General features: G+C 41.2%; 1 protein-coding gene across 6 annotated transcripts in view; it reads left to right on the forward strand.

Moving 5' to 3' along the window:
* LOC132378966 (paladin-like) overlaps positions 1 to 20,683 on the forward strand; it is a 278,270-nt gene that overhangs the window by 71,175 nt on the left and 186,412 nt on the right. For 4 of the 6 annotated variants that reach the window (XM_059946356.1, XM_059946357.1, XM_059946360.1 and 1 more), the window contains exons 2-7: positions 7,385 to 7,576; positions 9,701 to 9,803; positions 12,894 to 13,022; positions 17,053 to 17,232; positions 18,208 to 18,372; positions 19,904 to 20,064. In XM_059946356.1, coding sequence (XP_059802339.1) covers positions 7,385 to 7,576; positions 9,701 to 9,803; positions 12,894 to 13,022; positions 17,053 to 17,232; positions 18,208 to 18,372; positions 19,904 to 20,064 — 930 coding nt within the window. Of the gene's footprint in view, positions 1 to 7,384; positions 7,577 to 9,700; positions 9,804 to 12,893; positions 13,023 to 14,142; positions 14,298 to 17,052; positions 17,233 to 18,207; positions 18,373 to 19,903; positions 20,065 to 20,683 lie in introns of those variants that run through there. The other 2 variants (XM_059946359.1, XM_059946361.1) reach the window with 2 other exon arrangements.

Genomic DNA, 20,683 nt, shown 5'->3' on the forward strand with positions numbered 1-20,683 from the left:
TGACTGTCTTCATTCATGTATTACAAGAGTGATATTAAAGTAGCTCATACACATCAAGCCATTTGGATTTCCTGAGGCGGTAGAGGTTGGTAAAAACAGCTAGACTTGTTTCGGCCTGAAACATCAACTGTTTATTCTTTTCCATAGATGCTGCCTGGCCTGCTGAGTTCCTCCTAAATTTTATGTGTGTTGCTCAGATTTCCAGCATCTGCACATTTTCTCTTGTTTGATTCTTTAGGTGGGTAACTTGTCAGGCCCTACTTGGTTAAATACAGAATCTTGACCCATATTCACAAAATTGTCTTTGGGACTGCTTTATATGTAGAATCAAAATTTTAGCAGATTTTAATGTTTATGTTCTGTGTAGTGTAATAACCTCTGAAGTGATAAACTGTCGAACAAGTAGTTTTATACAAGCCAAGAGGCTGGTTAGTCTTTCACTGTTACAGGATTGTCATGAGGCTATTGGGGGTGGTGATTGTGTGCTGTGGGCTGGGAATGGAGTTGAGGGCAGGCTAGGAACAGAGTACCCCTTTAAAAATCTACCTGGAATTCATTACTGGAGACCGTGCCTACAGGGACTTTCCGAAGTATTGAAAACCTGCACCCTATCACTCAGTAGGAATTCTGAGTGCCTTAGGCTTGTGACTGTTTTCAGGAAAAGAGGTCATGGGTTAGAAATCATTAGAAGATACAAAAATCTGGCTTTGATTGCGGTGCTCTAAGTCAAAGACATAGCTGCTGAGTAATGCTCTCCAACTACAGCTACCCGACCAGGAAGGCTCTGTCTCTTATCCTGCTCTTTATCCAGGCCTTAATGTAGACTTCTGTCTCAACCTTGGCCATCTGGTTGCCAGGTGTGTTGTGGATACTTGTGACGGCAGGCAGAGGGATGGGCCTCAGAATGCTGCTGGGGAGAGAGGGGCAGGACTGAAAACTCATAAACCCAGCCCAAAGCTTCCTAAAACTCAAGGAATTAGTTCAAATGTTACTTCATGTACTTCATTGGATAAAAGATAGAATATCCTGAGTTGATAGTCGTTGCTGTAAACAGAAAGTCATTGTCTTTTTAAGTGGTTTTCGTGGTTTGATTGTGATGTCCCAATTGATTAACCATTTAGACATTTGCAATGTAAATTCACAGAATAGTCTCTGGGGAAGATCCCTATCTGGAATCAGGGTTATTTGTTTGGACATTGTGCTTGAGTTTTGACCCTGTGCAAAGAAGAAACAGCAGATACTGTTCTGGTTTATCTCCATCAAGGTACATACAGTAGGTAATGTAAGAAAACCACAGGAAACTTTTTGACAGGAGGCAACAAAGCAATAATCCGGCTGTTGTCCTTCCTCGCTGCAGGATCTTTGGCCTCAGCACCTCATAGATATTTCTCATCGAGCTGACATATTTTACAATGCTGTGTTCTGGCACATTGATGTAATTTTCTACAAAGCCATGCTTCAAGCTAATTTGCCAGTTCCTGTTCTGACATGTCTGGATTCAATTGGTTTATCCTATACATTGTTGGTTCGTTTGTCAGAAGCTGAAAGGAAACTGTAAATGGTCCCTTGGAGCAGTAGGTATATCTCACTGTGTTCAGTTCTTGGTGAGATACCCATATGAACATAAGATATGGAAATGGGGAAGATCACTTGGCCCCTCATGTCTGCTGTGCCATTTCAGTAAGTTTCTGCAATAAATCCATCTCCCTTGATTCCATTAGCAATTCGCTTTAGCATACCAAAGTGAAGGACTTCACACATAGCACACTTAACTCACAGCAGATACACACATACCCCCCCCCCCACCCCAGGTCATGAATAGCTGTTGCGTCAGCACCCCACAAGTCACAATCTCCAAATCAAAATAGTCCATTTATTCCAACTCTATTTTCTGGTCTGTTAATCGCTTGCCTGTCTACCCCAGTTACTTTCCACAGTTCCAGTCACTGGTTCCCTCTTATCTAATCTCAAGAGTCGTCAAGTGTGACTTTGTTTTCATTTATTCATGTTGACTCCGTCAAATCCTAATATAATTTTCTAAATCATTTCCTCGTTAGTATTTTTTCCTATTTGTTGATTTTAGGCTATCTGTTTGGTTGGCTGTTGTCTCCTCTCTCTCTTAATATAATTGCATTTGTCATCTACCAATCTATGGCAGCTTGTTAGAATCATATTATGATCACTCTTCCTCAAAGGCTTCTAATTTTAATTCACCCTTTTTCATTGCGTAATACTGGATCAAAAGGAGCATTTTTTCTCATTTCTCACTTGGAAAACCACTTCAGACACACTTTGAATTCAACCCCTACTCTAGCACTGCTAACTTGGTTTGCTCGGTCTATATGATTAAAGTCCTACATCATTACTATTTTGCCCTTGCTGTAAGCACCTCTAAATCTCCCATTTATACTTTGCTCCACAAATACACAATCTGAAGGCCTATAAATATTCCTACTATTATTGTCTTGTTCCTTCCTGTATTTTAGATCAATCTCCTTGATTAGATAATTCTCTTTGATTTCCAGAACGGAGGTACTGTATTCTACTGGCTCTATCCCATTCTTTTTTTATTACTAGAGCTTTTAATTTTATTGATCTGTGGAGTATCCTGGCAAATTCTGGGGTACTTCCAAGGTTGTACATATCTGGGCGAGATGCAGAGGATCTTCTCATTAGTGTCAAGCACCCTTGGGCTTGGAGCAGTAAAAGAAAAGAGGCCCTGCCCCCAACACGTTCCTGACAACCTTTGTCAGAAAGCAAAGCTCAGTTCAGGCTTTGCCAGCTGTAGAAACCGTCATTGACTTTAATAATATTTCAATGTCTCAGATATTCAGAAACATCCAGCTAAATAACAAAAGAAGAATAATATTAGCCAAGACAATATCATATAGCAAGATAATAATCTAAAAATTAAAGTAACTTACCTTTCTGAATCTTTGTTCTACACTCCCCTTTGTAATCAAAGGAGTCTTGGATCTTGGGCAGGTCTGTCCTGGGACGGGATCTAAGGGGTAACTGATTTCCTCTGCATGATTGTGCCCCCATCCCGGACTCTCACATGGGATTCAGCTTTCTGAGGCTGAGACACTAGGTGCCAATGCATAGATGCCGCACACTTCTGTTTTGATGCCTATATGTTGGCACTTCCATGGAGTTCTGTATGGGCGGGATGCACAGGGACTAGTTGGCAAAACTGGAGCTTGAGGCCAAGTGTTCAGGATCCTTGTCTGGGTCCTCACTTGGCATCATTGCCAAGTCTTGGGGTTGATTTCAAAGATCGAAGCCTGAATGACGATTAGAAGTCTGTGGAAGCCTGGCTCTGTGGGTCTTTGCGAGCCCACCAGGGAGTCGAAACCCAATGTCTGTGAAGCTATAAGTCTGCTGGAGGCCGAAGTCTGCCTGTCCTTGGTTTGGAGGACTGTGTATGTGCTTGGATGAGTGGGTGGGAAGGAGGAAAGAGACTTGTCCTACTGTTCTTGTTTTGTTGCATGTTGTTCTGTCGAGCATTGTGGGCATGCTACATGTTTCATTGTATGTTTCAATGTACCTGTGAAACATAAAAAAATCTGAATCTGAGTTTCAAGTGGGGATCTGTCAGTGAAAAGCAGCATGCTTCATCCCATCAAAGCAATGCTGTAGGGGATTCCATTGTCTTGAAGAAGAGCAAGGGAGTTAACCTGATGTCCTAACCAATACATACTGTGTGATCATTCTAAGAGAACTGCTACTTGAGACTTCTTGAATGAAAGTTGATTGCTCCATTTCCTGCGTTACGACAGTGATTACACTTCAGTGCGATTTCTTTGGTGCAAAGTACTTTGATATGTCCTGAAAGAGCTGAACACATGCCTCCTCCTTTCCCCTTCATTGAAGATAAAATTGTAGCTCAAAATCAGAATCAGATTTATTCTCGCTGGCATATACCGTGAATTTGTTGGTTTGTGGCAGCAAAACATAAAACATTACTGTAAGTTACAATAAGAAATATAAAAAATAAGTAGTGCAAAAAGTGAGGTGGTGTTCATGGTTCATTCAGAAATCTGGTGGAGGGGAAAAAGTTGTTCCTAGAATGGCAGTTGGCAGCCTGATTTGCAGTAGGCTTCATTTCCTTTCTTGTTCAGCCATACAAAACATAGGGTATCTAATTTGGATGTTCTCTGCCTAGGTTGTTAAAGGGCTGGACCTAATAAGCTTCAGTTAGCTTCAGTACCTCCAGCTTTGGATTGCGACTCCTGATCACCATTCTGTGGTCCACGTTAAAAGTGCATGTGGGGTAAGGAGAAGGTGAGGCTCCACAGCATTTGGTGGTCAAACTTGTTACTTTTGATGGCAAGGTGCACCAGCTAAGGGAAGGCCATCAAGGTCACACATCAGAGGACAGCTGGCATTTGTAGATCAAGGACAAATGTGTGAGAAGGAAGAAAAGAATAACACCAGTTTCTCCAGCTTGAGTTGTTCAAATCAATGTTTTATTATAATTTTGTCAGCCACTTTATTTAGCATCTGTAACACTGAAGGTGATCATTAAATCTTAAAAGTGACTGACGAGCATCTATACCTTTGGCAACATACAAAAAATGCTAGAAGAACTCAGAGGTCAGGCATGGAAGTGAACAAATAGTCAATGTTTTAAGCCAACACCCTTCTTCGGGACCTCTACCTTTTGTTATTTTGGTAGCCACTGTTGTTATATTCAAGACGGACTTGCGTCTACATATCACCATTCACCTCCTGGCCTATGTCAGGTTATCTTACAACGGAATGCCTTTGAAGTGTTGTAATGTATGAAGTGTAGGAGAAAATTGGCCTCGACCAGCATCAGAATGTTGACTTTTTAATCAACCTGCATTTTCTGGCATTGACTGTGAGATAAATCTGTATGCTGGGGTCTGCAGGAGGGACAAGAAGCTTTCCCGTTCTTTGAAATTGTACCACAGGATAACCTAGTTGCATCTGAGAGCAGCAAGCACTTCAGTGCTGAGAATAGGTTGTTGACCTGCAATATTGACCCAGTTTCCCCCTTAACAGATACTACTTAACCACACAGAGCATCGACAGCTTAGGAAAAGGTTTTTTGGCCCATAATGTGTGCTGAACTAATTAAATTAGTAATCAGGTGCCTAACTAAATGAATCCCTTTGCCTACATATTGTCTATACATTTCCTGCACATTCATGTCGCTATCTAAGAGCCTCTTGAACACTTCCATCGTAATTGCTCCACTACTGCATGGGGCACCCGTCACTCCCTAGGTTTAAAAAAACCCTGCCCTGCACATCTCCTTTATTATCTCTCATCTTAAATACATACCGTCTGGTATTAGACATTTCAAAAAAATACCGGCTGTCCTTCTATGCTTTTCATAATCTTACAAACCCCATATCATATGTTCTCTCAGCCTCCGCTGCTCCAGAATAAACAAACCAAGTTTGTCTACCTCTCCTTATGACACATGCCCTCTAATCCAGGCAGCATTCTGGTAAACCTCTCCAAAGCCTCCTCATTCTCTTTTAATGAGGCAGCCAGAATGCAGGTGCCGTCTCCAAGTGGAGTTTTATAAAGCTGCAATGTAAGTTACTGACTCTTGAATTTAATTCCTTTACATATAAAGGTAAGTATGCCATATGTCTTTATTGTATTTGTTTATTGATTGATTGATTGAGATACAGTGCAGAATTGGCCCTTCTGGCCCTTCAAGTCCCTGCTCCTGGCAATTCCCCACTTTGATAAGTCCCCAGTACAAACTCCTGATAGGCAGTGACAGGAATTGAACCCATGTTGCTGGTACTGTAAAGGATTGTGCTGACCACTACGCTACTGTGCTGCCCTCTTATAAACCCCTATCAGATGCCCACTCAGCCCCCCACTACCCCAGAGAATACCTTCTTTACCACCCTATCAACTTGTGTAGTCACTTTCAAGGAGCTATCCCAAGATCCCTGTGCACATTAACACTGTTAAGGATTTTGCAACTAAAGCATACTGCCCCAAAGTGCAACACTTTTCACACTTGGCTGAGTTAAACTCCATCTGCCATTTTCTCCGCCCATCTCCAGCTGTATCCTTTGATAGTCTTTTATGCTAGACAACACATCATAATCTTCAGGTTGCCTGCAAACTTATTAATCCATCCATCTAGAATCAGAATCAAGTTTATTATCAGCTGCACGTGTTGTGAAAATGTGTGTTTGTATTCAGGTCATTTATTTCTATCACAAACAGCCTTGTACGAGGATCCTTGTAGAACACCGCTATTCTCAGACCTCCAGTTCCTGATCATTAGCACAGTGTCTTCTTCCTCCCCCTTTTATCTCCTCCTCTATCTTTTCTAAAACATCAAAAGCCTGGAAGATTAATCATCTCTTCCTATTCATCTCTGAACTAGGTCTCCACAACATCAGAGTTATATGTACTGATCAATGGTCTAAGTTCATCACTTCAATATTCCTGGCATTAAAACACACAGCCTTTAACCTACCTGTCCTGTTGTGTTTATTACCTTGCTCCTGGCTGTTCTTTCTGGTCCTGACATCTGCCTTGCTCTCAGTCCTGCCACTTTCTGACCTGGTGCTCTGGTTTCCATCCCCTTGCCAAACTAGTTTAAACCCTGCCTGGAAACTACTGAGTGCTTCCAACATTTTCTGTGGTTATTTCAGATTTCCAGCAACTGCTGTTTTCCTTTTGGCGTCTAGTCTCAGCTAAACATCGTTGTTATGAATACACTTCTGTGAGTTGCGGTGTTCACTCAGTGTCAGCCTAGACTTTACTACTCAAGCAACATAGTGGGATTCAAACCCTTACCTCTCACTTGACGTTGCTACCAGGCAGAGCTGCCAAGGGTAACTCAATGAAAAGCATGTGAAAATTTGTAGGAAGGCTGTAGTGCATTAGAGGGAACATGTGATAAAATCTGTTTCCAATTAATATCCCATTCAGCTTCTGTAATAACTGATAGGTTTTAAAAAAAATTCTAAATGGCAAACAATTTTTTCTCATTCTCCCAACTTGTGGTTGAAGAACACAATGTCTCCTAGTGTTAAGTCAACTGGCATTCTGAGAGGGTAATTCAGTGAGCTAGTGCTGATTGGTAATGGACCATAAGTGGTTATCTGCAAACTCACTGCCCTCCCAGTTGCGAAGTGCCCTCTGTTCTGGATATGATCCTTGCTATTTTGGCTATGGGGTACTCATTGCTGTCTTAGTGGTGGAGTTAAACAAGGCCATTTTAAATTTAAAATTTCTGAGGTAATGGCAAAATGGTAGATGTTGGCCAGGATAACCTCCCTGCTCTTTAGAACATTGAGTTGTGTGCAGTGCTGGACTGAGAATCATAATTCTGTAAATGGCGCCATGCTGTGTAAACACTCTTTTTCTCTGTTTAAAGTTGGTGGATTATGGGGACAACTGCCAGTGCTGCTCAGCACACTGTATCGACAGGACAGTGTAGTGACAACGGGCAGAGCAATGGAACCCCTGACAGCAGGCGTTCGATCAGTGTCAACTCCTTTCAGACGTTCGGCATTCACAACAAGGCCAAATCCATCATCACCAACAAGGTGGCACCTGTGCTAATCACGTGAGTGTATAAAAGTTGTTCTCTGTTGACAAAACCTGGGCTATCGTCAAAGCAGATCTTTCTCCTATATCCTGGGTTTCAGGTAAAATGTAAATTAGAATATGACTGCTTAGAAACAGATCATTAAAACATCTCTTTGTTTATACTCTCCTGACAGTCTCCTCTCACCTTATTTCACCCCAGAATATCTTTCACTTCCTTTGTCCCTTAAATATTTATCTAGTTTCCATCTTTCACCACAGCTTCTTGTGACAATACTCTCCCTGGCCTGTGTTTAAAGACACATCACTCATGAGTTTATTGTTGATTATCCCTGTGTTTATATCTGTCTCTTGTACAGTATATAATCTATTCATTAATGATTTTTACCAGATCACTTCCAGAGAAAAGAACTACAGCCTGTTCAGTGTTTTCTGATAATTTTAATCTCCGTTCTGTCATTATGCTTATCAAGCTTTTTCTATTGGTGCAATTTACTGCTTTACAATACAGAGCTCGGAACTACTCACAGTGCTTGCTCCATGATCTTTGCAATCTTTCCTCAGATTCTATGTAACTTTGACATAAGTTCATTGCTTTTGAACTCCATCCCTCCACTGATGGAGATCTGCCATTGTTAAGGGAGAGTGACCTTGATCTGACGCCAGATCCAGCAATGTTTTTACTCCTGAATGTCTCCGAACCAGAATCCAGATTCAATATAACTCAAATAGGTTGTGAAACAGTACAGTCCAATACATAAAAACTAACCATAAATTACAATAAGAAACAAATATTAAAATTAAATTAAATAAACAGTGCAGATAGAGATCAAAAATAGTGAGGTAGTGTTCATGGGTCGGTTCACTGTCTGTTCAGTAATCTGACGGCAGAGGGGAAGTTAGCTACTCCTATAACATTTAGGCTCCTGTACCTCCTGCCTGATGGTAGCAATGAGAAAAGAACATATCCTGATTTGGTCCTTAATGATGGGCCCTTGGTTCGGGAACAGTGATGTAAATAAATACAGTAAAACTTGAAGTCCATTAGACCATAAGATATAGGAGCAGAAGTAGGCCTATTTGGCCCATCGAGTCTGCTCTGCCATTCAGTCATGGGCTGATCCAATTCTTCCAGTCATCCCCACTGCCCTGCTTTCACCTCATACCCTCTGATGCCCTGGCTAATCAAGAACCTATCTATCTCTGCCCAGTGATTTGGCCTCCACAGGTGCTCGTAGCAACAAATTCCACAAATTTACCACCCTCTGACTAAAGTAATTTCTCCACATCTCAGTTCTAAAAGGACGTCCTTCAATCCTGAGATCGTGCCCTCTTGTCCTAGAATCTCCTACCATGGGAAATAACTTTGCCATATCAACATTATCTTTTAACATTCAGAATGTTTCAGTGAAATTCCCCCTCATTCTCCTGAACTCCAGGGAATATAGCCCAAGAACTGCCAGATGTACCTTATACGGTAACCCTTTCATTCTCGTGAATCTTCTTTGAACCCTCTCCAATGTCAGTACATCCGTTCTAAAATAACGAGCTCAAAATTGCACACAATACTCCAAGTGTGGTCCCACGAGTGTCTTATAGAGCCTCAACATCACATCCCTGCTTGTATATTTTATACCTCTAGAATACTATACCTCTAGCCCTTTGTGTCTTACATAAAGCTTATAAATATCTTCTTATATATTTGAACTTGTTTTTTGTCTTGATGCAGTTGGCAGTTCTGTACTGTTCCAATTTTTCAGGAGAGTTTAAAGTTAATCCCTATTACTCCTGATCAAGGGAGGAGAGATGTCAGCCAGATTCTTGTCATTGATTTCCAGTTAATGACTCCTGGACATTTTGTGAGATTATTCTTCATCCTGATCTTCCTAAGGATCAAGGAAGATTTCATTCGTTAATGGGACATATTGTTTCCCTGTCTGCCCCCCACCATAGATTCTCCATTTCAAATGTAGTATTTTCTTGCTCTTTAAGACTGTGGAACTGTGTAAAAAGTAGAGGATTTCCTGAATTTCTGCCTGTGATCCCTTTCCCAGAATGAATTATCTTGGAGAGAAGGAGGAGAGTGTTGAATCTTTATCTCATTGCAGTAATGAATTAAAGATTTATTTTGTGTTAATTTCAGGTATAACTGCAAAGAAGAGTTTCAGATTCATGATGATTTATTCAAAGCAAATTTTGCTGTTGGGAGGATTTCAGATGACTTGCCAGAACACCATCTGGTTCAGGTAAGTCAAACTAAGTAAACCTGTGTTTCGGTGTAAACGTTGTGAGGAGTTTGGAGTGGGGAGCGGGGGGAGGCCTGTAAGACAGAGCTCACAGGGTCACCGGATGCTGCAGGCATCCTCATAGCTGTAGTTTTATTCTCCCTTTCAAAATGTGCATAAAAGGCATTGAGCTCATCTAGGGGTGAAGCGTCGCTGCCAATCATGAAGTTAGGCTTCAGTTTGTAGGAAGTAATGGACTGCAAACCCAGCCAGAGCTGACATGCATTTGATTCCATCAATAACCTAAATTGGAATTGATTTTCTGCTCTTAAGATAGCCTTTTGTAGGTCATACCTGGACTTCTGGTACAGTTCTGGATCATGGGTCTTGAATGTCACAGATCTAGCCCTCAGCAGATTATGAATCTCCTGGTTCATCCATGGCTTTTGATTTGGGTATCTGTGGTATATTCTGAAAGCCATACACTCATCCACACAGGTTTTGATGAAGTCAGTGAAAACTGTGGCATATTCATTCAGACTCCAAGATGAATCCCTGAAAATTGTCCAGCCTGTCAACTCAAAGTAAACACTCCTCTGCCTCCCTTAATTGTACCTTCTTGGTCCTCACCAGTGATGCTGCGGTCTTTAGTCTCTATCTACATGCTGGGAGCAAAAGTACAGTCAGGTGATCGGACTTTCCAGAGTATGGTATAACAATGGTCAAGTATGTTGGCTCCTCTGGTTCTGCAGGTGATATGTTGGTGGTAGTTGTTCAGATACATCTTGAAGGTGGCCTGGTTAAAATCCCCCACAATGATAGGGAAGGCATCAGGGTGGACTGTTCCGTGCCTGCTGATTACGGAGCTTAGTTCCTTCAGTGCCAGCAGGATGTTGGCCTGAGGTGGAATGTACAGCGCTACCTGGATGATGATGGAAAACTCCCTTGGCAGACAGAAAGGATGACATTTAACCACTAGATGTTCCAGGTCAGGTGAGCAGGACTGAGATAGAACCTGCCACTATGATGGGATAATTATAAAGCATACTCCACCTCCTCTACCTTTAAAAACCAAGCTGTCCTTTCATTTGCTAAGTTAACAAATTTCATGTCACATGCCGGTGACAATAAACCTGATTCTGATTCGGATTCCTTCCATTATGGTGAATAGTACAGAGTTCGTAGCACTGGAAAAGGAGATTGAGCTCATTGTGTCAATACGAAGTGTTTGAGAGAACTGACAAATTCAGTTCCACAGCCCAGATTTAACCCTATATTGGTAACAATTAGTTCCTTATATCCATTTGTCTACTGAGATATCCTACAGAAACTGAATCTATCACATCTGCAAGTGTTTTATTGCAGATTTTCATCACTGTTTTATGTGGAAATTAGATTTCCTCACTAATCCCTCTTGCTTTCTGGTCAATTCTACAAATGAACCATCTCTAGTTATTAACCCACCTTTTAAAGGATGAGTTATTTGCTGTTTGCTCTGAAGCAATTCTCATAATCTAGAACAGTTAGTTCCCTTTTTATCTTCTTCACTTTCTGACGACCCATCCAAGTTGGTCACACATGTGAAACCTCTTGCGCTGTGGTCCATTTTGACCTTTTGACTTTTGACTTTTAAAAACAAAGTCTTTACAACCTTTCCAATACGGATCACCCAAAATGTGCACCATGCTGTGGCCGAGGCTTACCTAGTGATTTCTGAAGGTTTAAGTAATCTTTTTTAAGTAATCTTAAGTAATCTTGCTTTTGTAATCTGTGCTCCTGCTTACAAAGCCAAAAATCTTTCTTAACTGACATACTGCATGTGTAAGCACACGTTTTTAGAATGTCCAATGTATTGTATCTAAAACAAAGGATTATCTTAGATAGGCTTGATGATTTGAGCTAATAGGGCCTTTTTCTTGTACAATTCTGTGATTCTATTACTCGGCAGACAGTAACCTGTCATGTCCCACTGATTGGCTATGATTAGATCTACTGGGATCCCGAGGGATCATGACAGGGGAGAAGTGGGGAGGATGTTTCCCTTTCTGCAGGAATCTAGAACTATGAGTAAAAGTTAAGGAGACACCTCTTCAGGACTAAGATTAGGCAATTATTTTTGCCTTGGAATTTGGAGGTGGAAGAAGAGACTTTGAATATTCTTAAGACAAACATAGATTCTTAGTAAGCATTGCTCTAGTAGACTGTACTAAGGATCTGGAGTTATAGTCAGACCAACCATTATCTTAATATATATCAGAGCAAGCTCAAAAGGCAAGCACTTTACTCCTGCTCTGAATTTGTACGTGTATCATACGAAGGGAGTGCTGCATTGTTGGAGGTGCTTCATTTGGATGAGTCCCTTCACTAAAAAACAAGTAGCAAGGTAATGTGGGATTCCCCAGCAGCAAATAAACTGAGAATTTAAGTGTGGATATTCTGATCAACACTTAAAAACTGCTGTAGATATTAAGAAATTGGAGACTTCCCTGGCTTCTGGCATAAATACAGGCTTGACTGACAAGAGTTGCTAGTACCTTTAGGCCCAGAGTGAGTTAGTGGGTGGTATTATATTGGCGGCTTTTCATGTATTCCAGGCAATTTTCTGTTCCATTGCCTATGGGATTAGTTAGGGCAGGCAGAGGAATGGCAGTGTAGTACCACAGTCTTCAAGGTATAGAAGAGGTGGTTGAGGTGAAACCTTTCAGAGAATAGGTGCTGGTTAGTATGTAAAAGGTGGTGGGGAGAAGGGAGGAGGAGAACATTGTGGGAATTAACAGAAAACATCAAATAAATAGAAACATTTGTTTGCCCCACATTGTTTTATCCCTTGGTGTGATATCTGGGTTTTTACATTTTCCAGGCCATTATGCATGTGCTGGATCTTTGAGAAAGCTAATTATGTAGTTTCACCCCCTCATTCCAAATCTTTATGAAGTCCATAATGAATTTGTTTCCAGTGTTTAGCAAATTCCCCCACCTCTCTACTTCCAGAATGTGATGTTGTCCGTCTTTAATCAATCAACTATGCTAATACATGTTATAGCATGCAATGTGTGGTCATTAACAGCCAGTTCCATTTAAAAGATGACGGTGAACTTCTTCATTGTTTAGGTGAGATACTGGAGAGCAACAGAAGCATTACTATTGGGGTGGCATGGTAGTTCAAAGAAAATCTATTATCAAAGTATATATATGCCAACATATACAACCCTGAGATTCATTCTCCTGTGGGCATTCACAGTAAGTACAAGAAACACTATAGAATCAATGATAAACTGCACCCAACAGGATGGACAATAAACCAATGTGCAAAGGACAACAAACCGTGCAAATACAAAAAAAAAAGAAAAACAATAATATTAATAAATATGAAGAACATGAGATGAAGAGTCCTTGGTCCTTGGAAGTGAGTCCGTAGGTTGTGGGAACAATTCAGTGATGGGGCGAGTGAAGTTATCTCTGATTCAAGAGCCTGATAGTTGAGGGGTAATAACTACTTCTGAACCTGGTGTTCTGGGTCCTGAGGATCCTCTACCTTCTCCCTGATGGCGGCAGTGAGACGATAGCATGGGTGGTGGGGGGGGGGGGGTGTCCTTGATGATGGATGCTGCTTTCCTGTGACAGTGGTCCTTGTAGATGTCTTCACTGGTGTGGAGGGCTTTACCCGTGATGGACCAGGCCATATCCACTACTTTTTGTAGGCTTTTTCATTCATGAATATTGATGTTTCCCTACCAGGCTGTGATGCAACCAGCCAATATACTCTCCACCACACATCAATAGAAGTTGTCAAAGTTTTAGATGACATGTCAAATCTATGCAAGGCTTTTAAGAAAGTAGAGGCACTGCCGTGCTTTCTTCATAATGGGATTTACATGCTGGACCCAGGACAGATCCTCTGAAATGATAACACCAAGGAATTTAAAGTTGCTGCCCCTCTCCAGCACTGATCCCCCGGTTTCATCCTCCTGAGGTCAATAATCAACCGTAGTTCCAGTGAACCAGGTTCAATTCCTGCCACTGTCTGTAAAGAGTTTGTATGTTCTCCTCGTGATTGCATGGGCTCCCTCTGGGTATTCCAATTTCGTCTGATGTTCTAAAGGTGTACGGGTTAGTAGGTTAATTGATCATATGGGTGTAATTGGGCTGGGAGGCCCTGTTACAGCACTGTATCTCTTTTAAAAATAAAATCCTACCTCTCAAATGTGAAATATCTATCCTTGCTTCTCATTATTGTGAACTCTTTCTCATTGATTAACTTGGTTGCTCTGCATTCTGAGAGGCAGTGCCCCTTTAAGAGTAGAGTCCATGGTGTGTATCTGCATGTGTCTGTGACTGTCACTGAGTCACTGCAAACCAATTGAAATCAAGCTTCTGAGTGATGAAGCAGCAGGTGTTGATAGACTGTCTAAGCATTTAAAGGCTTTGCTGATTCACCTTCACGGACATTAGTGTTTGGATTCTGTACCATCTCCCAGTCAGAGTACCACTGCAATCTGACATGCATAATAGAAGGTGAGTGGGGTTACAGTTCTGTACGTCCTGTGAGAGGCCTTTATTCAGATCCAGGCCTAAGAGTAAAGGCATTGATGTGAAATGTTACCAGTTTCTTTCTCTGCAGAAACTGCCTGACCTGCTGAGTATTCATAGCATTTTCAGTTTCAATATCTGACAGCAGAGTATGCTGGCATAATTATGAACTTTGTTCTATTATGAATGATCTTGTCTCTTAAATGGAAAAGTCTATCACACCTCTCATTCTTGATTTGAAGTCTGTCAGAGTTGCAAACTCTCCAACGAGATATTTCCATGTTTGTAACAAGAGCTCAATTGAGGAGGTGGCTAAACTCCTCCATGGTGTTTAAGGCAATAGAAACAAAATAACTCTGGATTTTACTCAGATCGTCACCCAGGAAGCCTGGGTTTAAATAGAAAAAAATAATTGTATGAAGTAGATCAGATTGTAATATAAACTTCAATGTAGAATAGTGGAAGAAATGTTGGATGTGACCTGATGGATACATTAAAATGGGCCAAATGACGTTCCACATGGTTATTCTGACACTCTGTTGTAATGTCTACAGTTTTATGTTGGATGGGCTGTGAGCATATGAGGAAACAATTCTCTACCAATGTAGCTACAGCACATGGTTATGGAACTGTACAGAACTGAGGGCCCTGAGTTTGATCTGCATTCATTCCTGCTCTTTTCCTGATTGGCTCCCCTCCACCTTCTAACAAGTGCCACCCCCTCTCCTTTCCTCTTCTGTATCTCCCCCCCCCCCCGCCTAATTCTCTGTTCATTTACTTCATGTCTCTGCTATCAATTTCACTTCCTAATCCTGCCCCTCAGACCACTTACCCCTGGATTCAGAATCAGAATCAGGCTTATTCTCACTGGCAGATGTCATGAAATTTGTTAACATAGAGGCAGCAGTACAATGCAATGCATGATAATATTGGAAAAAAAGAAGTAAATCAATTTCAGTAAGTATATATGTGCATTAAATAGTTAAATTAAAAAATAGTTCGAAAACAGAAATAATAAAAAAAAAGGTGAGGTAGTGTTAGTGGGTTCAATGTCTATTTAGGAATCGGATGGCAAAGGGGACGAAGCTGTTCCTGAATCGCTGAGTGTGTGCCTTCAGGCTTCTGTACCTCCTTTCTGATGGTAACAATGAGAAGAGGCATGTCCTGCTTGATAGGGGTCCTTAATAATGGTTGCTGCCTTTCTGAGACACTGCTCCTTAAAGATGTCTTGCATACAACGCAGACTAGTACCCAAGATGGAGATGACTAATTACAGCTTTCTGTAGCTTTTTTCGATCCTGTGCAGTAGCCCCACCATATCAGACTTTTATGCAACCTGTCACAATGCTCTTCACGTACACAAGTAGAAGTTTTTGAGTGCCTTAGGTGACAAACCATACCTCCTCAAATTCCCAATGAAATATAGTCAGTGTCTTGCCTTTTTTATAGCTGCATCGATATGTTTGGACCAGGTTGGATCCTCAAGATCTTGACACCTAGGAACTTGAAATTGCTCACTATCTCCATTTCTGATTGCTCTGAGAATTGGTTCGTGGTCCTCATTCTACCCTAGTCATAGTCAGCGCTTTGGTCTTACTGATGTGAGTGCAATGTTGTTGCTGCGTCACCACTCAACTAGCTGGTATATCTTGCTCCTGTATGCCCTCTCATATCCATCTGAGATTCTACCAACAATGGATGTGTAACTCTTGGTTCGGCTAGCAGCTTAATCCAGGGGAAGTCAGCCCTCAGCCCAGCCAAACTTAAGAAATTGTGTTTGGGTGGATGCTGTGCGTTGTGTCTCCCGTTACAAATCAGTACCACAAAATAACAAACAGTACACAATACACGATTAAACGATTGAGCTTTATAATTCTTAATTTGAATATATGGTTAGTAAAGAAACAAAAAAGGAAAAGGGCCCATTCTCATGAAACAGTCTAATACACAACATTGGAGCTCACGGTTCAGTCCACTGGTTTCCCGTGAACTACTCCTGAGCGTAGCCGACCCTCAGACCCTCTCCCTGAGTCAACTCTCCATCCGGCAGTCTACCAACTCTCTCCATTTGCATCTTTTCTCCTCATCTCTCTCTGGCAAAGACTGTGAAATACTTGCAACCAGATCCACAAGAAAGAAAAACATCCCTCTCATTGGATAACCCCACATTTCAAAGCCCCGTTATCTCTAGTCATAACCATTGTATTAATAGCGAAACCTTACAGAGCGTTACAGTTGTATCATCAGCAAATTTATAAATGGCATTTGAGCTATGCCTAGCCACACAGTCATGGGTATAGAGAGAGTAGAGCAGTGGGCTAAGCACACACTCTTGTGGTGCACCAGTGTTGCTTGTTGGCGAAGAGGAGTAATTAATACCAGTCTGCACAGATTGTGGTCTTCTGTTTAGGAAGTCAAGGATCCAGTTGCAGAGGGAGGTACAGAGATCCTGGTTCCGTAGTCTATCAGTCAGGACTGTAGGAATGATGGAGTTAAATGCAGAGCTATAGTCAATGGACAGTATTCTGACATGGCGGTTTATATGTCCATGTTATCTAAAGCCGTGTGAAGAGACATTGAGATTGCATCTGCCATAAACCTATTGGGGCGATAGATAAATTGAGGTAGGTCCAGGGTCTTTGTTGAGGTAAGGGTTGATTCTGGCCATGACCAATCTCTCAAAGCTTTTCATCACTGTAGATGTGATTTATTACTAATTTATCTTTCCATTTTGTTTCAGGGAAAATATTTCATGGTTTGTGACATCTATAACAAGATAGATGTCTTGAACACTATGGGCAGCCATGGAGTGCCCAATTTCAGGCAGGCCAAGGGGAGTTACCCAGTGTTTGGAATGGGCCAACCCAGTCTTAATGGCTTTAAGAAAGTTCTCCAAATATTTCAACAGGAAGGTTATGAGGTCAGTGACCACCTTTATTTTATTTGTAATCTTCTTGGTTGCGTGGAAAAATATTCAAATTCCTGTGTTATTTTTTGGAAGTGGCCCTATTCCGTACAGGAATTAGCTTTCAGAGCAGTTTTCTATTTTGTCTCAGCAGATTTGTAGGTGAGACTGCTTTATGATAATGGGTAGCAAGTTCATCAAAAGGAACTTGAAAGGAACACGAAAGGAAATGGGACTACCTTGGGGTTAAAATTAACACTAAATGAGTAACTTAAGCCAATGATCTGAAGTTAAAATCATGTCAAACTTTCTTATCAAAAATTTTTCCATACAACAGATCTGGAACCCTGAAACTATGATATTCCTCTCTTTCAAATCCAAGCCTAATTACATTTTAAAATTGTTCCCTCTTTTCCTCGTCATTTTGTTGGTGCCCAATATTTTGGCCTTTTCCTTTAACTTTGCAGTTTTAAACAGACCAGGATGGAGGTAATTAGGTAGTTTCTTTTTAAGTTTTTGTGGGAATCTGTGACTGCAAGTGGCCTTGATTGATTTTTTTGCTAATACTTATATGACATAGGAGGAGTCTATTTGGCCAGTTCAACAATGTGGCCAAAGGAGATGAGCAATAAATGCTGAGAGTTCAGAATAAGTCTAACTATTGTCTCCTTTTACTATAGCTGTGAAGTTAGACAACAGAAAGATCCACATCAAATTGACCCATGTTTATGGTTGGATCCCATAACTTACAAAAGACAGGCAATTCTGTCTGATGACCTGGCCAGTCATTTTTCCCAGTCCACATGTTCATTGTTACATTGCTGTTTACTGGAGTTTGGTGTGCACACCATTGCTGCATTTTCCAGGCTGCAGCATTGACTGCAAATATAATGTTCTTGGTCATATAGAATTGGATCATCATGAAGATATGAAAATTCTGTAGAAATATAGCTTTCCCTTTTTAGAGATTAAAATTCTTTTCCTTTGCAGGACATTCTGTATTTCTGTGTTCGAGAAGAACCTGTGGTCTTCTTGCGTGTGGAAAATGACTTTATTCCATATACGCCCAGACGGAAAGAAAACCTTCACGAGAATCTTCACAATCTGGGGAGAAATGTGAAAGTGGAACAACTGGAGCTGAGCATCAGGAAGGAGGTAGAATGGGATTTTTCACTATAGTTAATGGCACGGTCTCATTCGGCCCAGTGAGTTCACATTTAGTACTAATTCCCTGCATTTGGCCCATATCCCTCCAGGTGCATGAAGATCTACCTTTCCAAGTACTGTTGTGTTTGCCTCCAGCACCTTCTTTGGTACCTCATACAGATACTCAGTACCTCTCTGTGTGGGGAAAAAGTTGCCACTCTGGTCTGTTTTAAATCTTCCCTCTCTCACCCTAGGACTTCGTTTTGGACTCCCTACTGTGGAGAAACAATTGTTACCATCCACCTTATTTATTTGTTTAGAGACTGTGTGGAATGAGACCAGCGAGCTGCACCACCCAGCAACCCACCTCTTTAGCACGAGCCTAATCACAGGATAATTTTCAATGACCAATTAACCAAATAACTGGAACGCCTTTGGACTGTGGAAGTAAGCCAGAGCCCCCAGAGAAAACTCATGCTGTCACGAGGAGAACGTACTCAGTACTTTCAATTGTGTCTTCACCAACAATAAATACATCTGCAACATAATGTCCCAACTCCTATACTCAATGCCTAAACTGATGAAGGCCAGCGGGTTAAACACCTTTTTCAGCACTCTGTCTACACGTGATGCCACTTTCAATGAATTAGGTACTTGTATCCCTAAGGCCCATTGTTGCATTAGACTACCCAGTGCACCACTGTTCATAGTGCAAGTCCTGTGCTGGTTTGACTTTTCAAAACACATCAACTGAATTTGTATCGGGATCCATTTGCCACACCTCAGACTACTTCCCCAACTGATCAATATCTCCCTGCAATCACTGATAACCTTATTCGCTGTCAACAACAACTCCTTATTTTGTGTCTTCTACAAACTTGCTGGCCAAGTCTTGTGCATTCACATCCAAATTATTTATAAATAAGAATAACACTAGTTTCAAAACTGACCCACTAGTCATTGGTCTCCATTCCAAGAAATGACTCTCAGCCATCACCTTCTTCTGCCTACCCTCTGAACCAATTTTCAATCCTGTTTTGAAGCCAATCATTTCAGAAATGGGTACTTTAGTTCACTGAGCTTCAATCACCTGTTTATTATTACCATATTTCTATCAAAGCCTCACAGATTCTGCCATTCACTCACACACCAGGGGTAATATATACAGTGACTAACTAACTCACCAATCTGCACATCTTTGGGATGTGTAAAGAAACTGGAGTACCGGGAGTCAACACACATCGTAAAAGTGCATTGACAGACTTCTGCACAGACAGAACCGGAGGTCAGGATTGAACTTGAGTGGTTGAAGCTTGAGGTATCACCTGCACCATCCTGTAACTCCACTGCTTGGGGTTTGAGAAAATTGAACAACTTTTCTAGTTCTGGGCTGTTGTCAAGACTCAATTCTTTGACATAGCTTTTATTGACCTTGACAACGTTCAAATACTTGGCATTCTCTCTGAATGTTGTACCTTGTGAATATCACAATTGTCACTTGTTGTTGGGAATTAAGTTTATGTACTCCTTAAATTTTCAGCTTTACAGCTTTGCTCAGCTGAATGAAAATATCAGTTATGTCTATAACGACATAGAGCACTTCAAGGATGAACCTCAAGCCATTTCTATCTGCTGTGAAGAGGACATCCATGTAACAGAAGAGGTTTATAAAAGACCTTTCTTTACCAAGTCTTCTTGCAGGTATGGAGCAAAATGACCATCTCAATTTTTGATTATTCTACTGCATGCAAGTGTGGGATATAGTTATAATAACAACAGCAACTGGGCTCCTGCACTCTCACTCAGAGAAAAGCACCAAATGGATAACTGATCAAACTAAGGATCCATAAATAGTTGAGGATACTTCTCTCAATGTTCAATGGGACAAACTGCTGTTTTGTGCCAAAGTTAGTTTTAGCTAGATGGAGCTCATTAAACTTTAACTTCTTCATTTGAAGAGAACAGCTTGTCGGAAGCTCAATTGATAAAGGCAGTAAACATTGTTCTCTATCTGATCGATTGTGAGAAAAAGACAAAGGCACATTTGATCGCGCGGTAAATCAATTTGGCCTCCTACGAGCGGGAGCCACTCTCTTATCGCGTGGAATAGGCCCTTCAAGCCACACCACTCAGCAACCCCCAACAACCCTGATTAAACCCTAACCTAATCGAGGAGTAATTTACAGTGACCAATTAACTTACCTGGTACACCTTTGGACTGTGGGAGGAAAACATAGGACCCAGAGAAAAAAAATGTGCACTCCATGGGGAGGGACGTACATACTCCTTGCAGTGGATGCTGGGATTGAACTCCGAACTC

This window comes from Hypanus sabinus, chromosome 21 (genome assembly GCF_030144855.1).
Source record: "Hypanus sabinus isolate sHypSab1 chromosome 21, sHypSab1.hap1, whole genome shotgun sequence".
NCBI lineage: Eukaryota > Metazoa > Chordata > Chondrichthyes > Myliobatiformes > Dasyatidae > Hypanus > Hypanus sabinus.